The sequence below is a fragment of the Salmo trutta genome, chromosome 13 (genome assembly GCF_901001165.1).
Source record: "Salmo trutta chromosome 13, fSalTru1.1, whole genome shotgun sequence".
Taxonomy (NCBI): domain Eukaryota; kingdom Metazoa; phylum Chordata; class Actinopteri; order Salmoniformes; family Salmonidae; genus Salmo; species Salmo trutta.
In genome coordinates, this window is record NC_042969.1 from 18,356,761 (window position 1) to 18,364,567 (window position 7,807).

Genomic DNA, 7,807 nt, shown 5'->3' on the forward strand with positions numbered 1-7,807 from the left:
TGTAGCAGGTTAGGAAAACTCATGTAGCAGGTTAGGAGAACTCATGTAACAGGTTAAGAGAACTCATGTAGCAAGTTAAGAGAACTCATGTAGCAGGTTAATATAACTAATGTAGGAGGTTAAGAGAACTCATGTAGCAGGTTAAGAGAACTAATGTAGTAGGTTAAGAGAACTCATGTAGCAGGTTAAGAGAACTCATGTTGCAGGTTAGGAGAATTAACGTGTCAGGTTAGATGAATTAGCGTGGCAGGTTAGGAGAACTAACGTAGGTAGCCGGTTAGGAGAATTAACGCAGTTGGTTAAGAGAATGAGGTTAAGGTTAGGAAAAAAGTTAGGGTTATGCTTAGCTAAAATGCTACAGTTGTCAACAATCGACTTCCATGCAGCCCAATCAGCTATGCAAAACAGTCTTGAGTGGCAAGAAATGTTCCCAATTAGCTTCCCATACACCCACTTCTGTCCATCCTTCCACTTCTGTTGACACCCCCACTTTCAGACACAGTTACCTACGACCAGCCCTGAACGTTAAAGCGCATCTCTTGCAGTATGGTTTTGGAAACATAAGGAACATCCCACTGGGCACACACTGGTTGAATCAACGTTGTTTCCACGTCATTTCAATTAAATTACGTTGAACCAACGTGGAATAGACGTTTAATTGACGTCTCTGCCCAGTGGGGAATCTTTCATATCAGCGAGAAATAATAATAAAAAAAAAGGTTATATTACTACACACCTTTATAGGGTTAATGTTCCCACATTGCCATATCTCCATGTTACAGTGCTTGTTTACGGATAACAGATGGAAGACAGAAGCGACTACCTGTGCTAATTAGCTATCTGCATCTCAGAACACCTGTGTGTAAACGGAAGGCAGACGCCACAAACGTGTTGTTACTGAAAAATACTGTCGACTGCAACTGTGTTAAAACCTGTTAAAACAGTGTACAGTATGTGTGTATTTAGCATGTGTAAATATTTTGATGCGATATGAAAGCAGAGGTCCCCCACAAGTTATTCCTTATTTATCGACATATGTCGCACGAGCAGGACTTCTATTTTGACATGAGGTAAACAGGGAGGGAGTGGGTCTACAACAGACCCACGTTTGGAAAGTCTGTTTAATAGGATGATCCTTGAGACGTTTTGTCTCAAATCCCCCCGTCATAATGACTAACCGTCCTTCCCCACTCCTCTGTGACCCAGAAACCGATAAGTGGTCAGGTGCTTGAGGAGAGTGTCAATTCGTTAGTGGCGAGAAGTGTCCTGCTCTTGCACAGGATACTGAAGTCCATCTGTGTGGAAGAGTTTTGAAATCTGCCACACCCCCTTTGAATCAGCTGTTGTTTACTCAGAGGAGAAAAGCATGCAAACGTTTAAAAACAATATGATGCTTATCCTTTTCTTTATAACATGTCTTGCACAACTAACTAAATTGGTTTGAATCACTTTACACATTTATTAGGATCCACCCCTATAAATGTCATTTGCCTGATGGCACACGAGTGGAGAAGAGCAGGAGTCGAGCAGAACCAATTGAGATTCTCCCCATGACTGTAAGCAATGTTTAGTGTGAACCTCAGCCCAATAGTAAACCAAAGAGGGAAGCAGATTCTCTAGTGCAGTGGTTCCCAAACTGTGGGGCGTGCCCCCTAAAGGAACAGTCCGACTTTAAACCTACTCTTAAAAGTTGTAATAGTAGAATGCACAAGGTGCAATTTCTAAATTGGGTAGTGCATCATCAGTTCCTCTTGTCATGTCAGTCATTGCATAACTTAGAGAGCCATGTATAACTTATCAGAAATGTCCACATCAACTAGCCCGTGTCAGCTAACGTTTTTCTATTTCAGTTTTTTAGCCCATAGATATGGGATGCCGGGATGCCCCCCAAAGCTGGAAGTGGGGCCCAGGTGAAAGGTTTGGGAAACCCTGCTCCAGTGGGCATGAAAGGAACGGACAGAGCTACACTGCTACCAGCAGAGGTCAGTGTTACTCTGTCAGTGACTCCTCCGTGAGCCAAAGCCCAGACAGACCGGATTCACTGATTTCTCTCCACCATTTTAACTGAAATTGGAAGCAATGGGCACTTTCTACCCAAGCATAAAACTCTAATTGGAAAGCAATGTGCAGTAAAAACAAATTCTAATCAATGCCTTCTGAAAATATTTAGACCCCTTGAATTTTCCACATTTTGTTACATTACAGCCTTATTCTAAAATGTATTAAATAATTTTTCCCCTCATCAATCTATACACAATACCCCATATTGACAAAGCAAAAACAGGTAAAAAAATGTTTTTTGCACATTTAAAAAACAGAAATACCTTATTTAAATAAATATTCAAACCCTTTGCTATGAGACTCGAAATTGAGCTCAGATGCATCCTGTTTCCATTGATCATCTTTGATATGTTTCTACAACTTGACTGGAATCCACCTGTGGTAAATTAAATTGATTGGACATGATTTGGAAAGGCACACACCTGTCTATATAAGGTCCCACAGTCAGAGCAAAAACCAAGCCATGAGGTTGAAGGAATTGTCCTTAGAGCACCGAGACAGGATTGTGTCGAGGCACAGATCTGGGGAAGAGTACCAAAAAATGTCTGTAGCATTGAAGTTCCTCAAGAACACAGTGACCTCCATCATTCTTAAATGTAAGATGTTTGGAACCACCAAGACTCTTCCTAGAGCTGGCCGCCCGGAAAACTGAGCAATCGGGGGAGAAGAGCCTTAGTCAGGGAGGTGACCAAGAACCCGGTGGTCACTCTGACAGAGCTCCAGAGTTCCTCTGTGGAGATGGGAGAACCTTTCAGAAGGACAACCATCTCTGCAGCACTCCACCAATCAGCCCTTTATAGTAGAGTGGCCAGATGGAAGCCACTCCTCAGTAAAAGGCACATGACAGCCCATTTGGAGTTTTCCAAAAGGCACCTAAAGACTCTCAGACGATGAGAAACAAGATTCTCTGGTCTGATGAAACCAAAATTGAACTCTTTGGCCTGAATGCCAAGCGTCACGTCTGGAGGAAACCTGGCACCATCCCTAAGGTGAAGCATGGTGGAGGCAGCATCATGCTGTAGGGATGGTTTTCAGCAGCAGGGACTGGGAAACTAGTCAGGATCGAGGGAAAGATAAACGGAGCAAAGTACAGAGAGTTCCTTGATGAAATCCTGCTCCAGAGAGCTCAGGACCTCAGACTGGGGTGAAGGTTTACCTTCCAATGACCCTAAGCACACAGCCAAGACAATGCAGGAGTGGCTTCGGGACAAGTCTCTGAATGTCCTTGAGTGGCCCAGCCAGAGCCCGGACTTGAACCCGATCGAACATCTCTAGAGAACTGCAAATAGCTGTGCAGCAACGCTCCCCATCCAACCTGACAGAGCTTGAGAGGATCTGCAGAGAAGAATGGGAGAAACTCCCGAAATACAGATGTGTCAAGCTTGTTGCGTCATACCCAAGAAGACTCTAGGCTGTAATTACTGCCGGAGGTGCTTCAGCAAAGTACTGAGTAAAGGGTCTGAATACTTATGCAATAAGTGATATTTCAGTTTGAATTTTTTTATACATTTGCGCACAAAAAACTGTTTTTGCTTTGTCATTATGGGGTATTGTGTGTAGATTGATGAGGGGGGAAAACAATTTAATCAATTTTAGAATAAGGTTGTAACATAACAAAATGTGGGAAAAGTCAAGGGGTCTGAATACTTTCCGAATGCACTGTACATACAAAAACAAAATGTTCAGATTCTAACGACTGTGTGTGTGTGTTTGTGTCTCGGCCATAGCCTTTATGACCATTGTGTAATCTGATGTTCTAGATGTAGCTCTCGTTCCCTGTGGAGCACTGAGACACTGAGACTCTGAGACACTGAGACTCTGAGACTCTGAGACAGCGAGACTCTGAGACAGCGAGACTCTGAGACTCTGAGACTGTGAGACTGTGAGACTGTGAGACACTGAGACTCTGAGACTCTGAGACACTGAGACACTGAGACACTGAGACTCTGAGACTCTGAGACACTGAGACTCTGAGACAGCGAGACTCTGAGACAGCGAGACTCTGAGACAGCGAGACTCTGAGACTCTGAGACTGTGAGACACTGAGACTCTGAGACTCTGAGACACTGAGACACTGAGACACTGAGACTCTGAGACTCTGAGACACTGAGACTCTGAGACAGCGAGACTCTGAGACAGCGAGACTCTGAGACTCTGAGACTGTGAGACTCTGAGACTCTGAGACTGTGAGACTGTGAGACACTGAGACTCTGAGACTCTGAGACTCTGAGACTCTGAGACTCTGAGACACTGATTGTAACACTTGCCCGTGCCTGCAATTTTCAGGCCCTACCCTACCCAGGCCCGATTGCTTCTGCCAAATTTAAGGCCCTGCCCGAAACCCGAAATCATAAAAGACTTCCTCCATTAGTAAATCAATTAGCTGGTCCTCTCTGTCTATCACTCTCTAACTGCACGCAGCTCGCTCTGCATGAGCTCTGCTCATTGGCGGCTCTGAGTCTGCGAGTAGCCATGGCAATGGCTCCGCTTAGGCTGCTCTGCTCAATGACGAGACACGAGAGAGCAGTTAGCTGTTAGCTACATCTGTCACTTTAAACTCTATACATGATTATTTTCTATGAAAGAATCTCTCCAGTCTTATATTTGACGAGGTTGAAACACTTCTGACACCATGTTAGGATCTTAGTCAGATATGACTGTACTGCGCAGCAGAGCACGAGTAAATGGCTCAGCTTCAAAATGTTACTGATCAACTTAGTGATACCCGAGCCCTGCTCGTACCCTAGTTATTGATGAAAAACCAGGCCCTACCCCGAAGTATAATGTCGGGGCCCCTCGGGCTTGGGTCTGGTAGCAGAGCTCTATCCCCTAATGACATCACCCGTTTACCCCCTCTACAGAGCCGGCTCTAACACTAATGACATCACCCGTTTACCCCCTCTACAGAGCCGGCTCTAACACTAATGACATCACCCGTTTACCCCCTCTACAGAGCCGGCTCTAACACTAGTGACATCACCCGTTTACCCCCTCTACAGAGCCGGCTCTAACACTAATGACATCACCCGTTTACCCCCTCTACAGAGCCGGCTCTAACACTAGTGACATCACCCGTTTACCCCCTCTACAGAGCCGGCTCTAACACTAATGACATCACCCGTTTACCCCCTCTACAGAGCCGGCTCTAACACTAGTGACATCACCCGTTTACCCCCTCTACAGAGCCGGCTCTAACACTAATGACATCACCCGTTTACCCCCTCTAAAGAGCCGGCTCTAACACTAGTGACATCACCCGTTTACCCCCTCTACAGAGCCGGCTCTAACACTAGTGACATCACCCGTTTACCCCCTCTACAGAGCCGGCTCTAACACTAATGACATCACCCGTTTACCCCCTCTACAGAGCCGGCTCTAACACTAATGACATCACCCGTTTACCCCCTCTGCAGAGCAGGCTCTAACACTAGTGACATCACCCGTTTACCCCCTCTACAGAGCCGGCTCTAACACTAGTGACATCACCCGTTTACCCCCTCTACAGAGCCGGCTCTAACACTAATGACATCACCCGTTTACCCCTCTACAGAGCCGTCTCTAACACTAGTGACATCACCCGTTTACCCCCTCTACAGAGCCGGCTCTAACACTAGTGACATCACCCGTTTACCCCCTCTACAGAGCCGGCTCTAACACTAGTGACATCACCCGTTTACCCCCTCTACAGAGCCGGCTCTAACACTAGTGACATCACCCGTTTACCCCCTCTACAGAGCCCCCTCTACAGAGCCGGCTCTAACACTAGTGACATCAACCGTTTACCCCCTCTACAGAGCCGGCTCTAACACTAATGACATCACCCGTTTACCCCCTCTACAGAGCCGGCTCTAACACTAATGACATCACCCGTTTACCCCTCTACAGAGCCGGCTCTAACACTAGTGACATCACCTGTTTACCCCCTCTACAGAGCCCCCTCTACAGAGCCGGCTCTAACACTAGTGACATCACCCGTTTACCCCCTCTACAGAGCCGGCTCTAACACTAGTGACATCACCCGTTTACCCCCTCTACAGAGCCGGCTCTAACACTAGTGACATCACCCGTTTACCCCCTCTACAGAGCCGGCTCTAACACTAGTGACATCACCCGTTTACCCCCTCTACAGAGCCGGCTCTAACACTAGTGACATCACCCGTTTATCCCCTCTACAGAGCCGGCTCTAACACTAATGACATCACCCGTTTACCCCCTCTACAGAGCCGGCTCTAACACTAGTGACATCACCCGTTTACCCCTTCTACAGAGCCCCCTCTACAGAGCCGGCTCTAACACTAGTGACATCACCCGTTTACCCCCTCTACAGAGCCGGCTCTAACACTAGTGTGTGACTGTGCTTCCTTCAAACACAAAGTCAATAGCAGTATGCATGCGCGTCTGTGCGTGTGTTGGTTTGTGTGCGTGCGCTGTATATCCTCCAGTCTCATAATGTACTGTACTCTACTGTACTCTAATGTACTGTACTCTACTGTTCTCTGATCTACTGTACTGTACTCTACTGTACTGTACTGTACTATGTACTCTACTGTACTCTACTGTATTTGAGATTCAGCTAATTTTGCTTAATCCTGCCCTGCTTTCCTCCAGCAATAGAGGCAATATAATGAAATCATGAATCAATCACACACACACACACACACACACACACACACACACACACACACACACACACACACACACACACACACACACACACACACACACACACACAGTAGAAAACAATGAATTCACAACAGTAAAGCTTTTCCTCCTATATTGAGAGCTTCTCCCTGTTTTTCCCACCCAGTGCGTTGCCACGCCGACACGTTATTACACACATTCATCACACTGTAAAACACATTCTGCTCTCTATCAAGTTTATCACTCCTCTATTACCACACCCTCCCTCCCTCCTTGACTCCCTCCCTCCCTGCCTCCTTGCCTCCCTCCCTGCATCCCTCCCTCCCTGCCTCCTTGACTCCCTCCCTCCCTGCCTCCCTGCCTCCCTCCCTCCCTCCCTGCCTCCTTGACTCCCTCCCTCCCTCCCTGCCTGCTTGCCTCCCTGTCTCCCTCCCTGCCTGCATCCCTCCCTCCCTCCCTGCCCCCTGCCTCCTTCCCTCCCTGCATCGCTCCCTCCCTCCCTCCCCTCCCTGCCTGCCTGCCTGCCTGCCTGCCTGCCTCCCTCCCTCCCTCCCCCTTTTACTTGCCTCGTTTATACAAGAATCATTCTGCCAGAGATAGGGGGAGGAGGGAGGAATAGTGGGAGAGAAGGAAAAGGTAAAGAGAAGAGGATAAAGTCAGATAGTGACACAAATAAAGAGAAATTAACAGAGAGAGAGAAAGAGAGAGAGAGAGAGAGAGAGGAGGAAAGGGAGATACATTGTGTTGGACACTTAGGTCTAGCTTTGTAACTTACGTGTTGGTTCAATAGTTTAGACAGAGCTTTAGATGAGTAGCCATGCAAACTCTATAAAACTGACACACAAGCACAATGTCATGTACTGATGTGGTGAGGTTCCTACAACGCATACAACTCCACAACAGACACTCAAACCCACAGAGAGCAAATCTAACCCTATAGCTACGTACTCCTACACAGTTCACACTCATTCTGCTTTATACTGTATAAACAGTGTATTCACACGCCCATGCTCAAATTTGTCCTTGGACGCACACACTCAAACACCGCCCAGTGACGTACCTTTGTTGAGAGTCCCTGTGACTAGTTTGTGCAGGGACAGGACAC

The 7,807-nt window shown here is 46.9% G+C and overlaps 1 protein-coding gene across 1 annotated transcript in view; it reads right to left on the bottom strand.

Moving 5' to 3' along the window:
* The window catches only part of kcnip1a (Kv channel interacting protein 1 a), a 73,609-nt gene that overhangs the window by 65,742 nt on the left and 60 nt on the right, over window positions 1-7,807 (bottom strand). Inside the window, exon 1 of the mRNA XM_029771259.1 lies at window positions 7,763-7,807. This exon is cut by the window's right edge and continues 60 nt beyond it. Coding sequence (XP_029627119.1) covers window positions 7,763-7,807 — 45 coding nt within the window. The remainder of the gene's footprint in view (window positions 1-7,762) is intronic.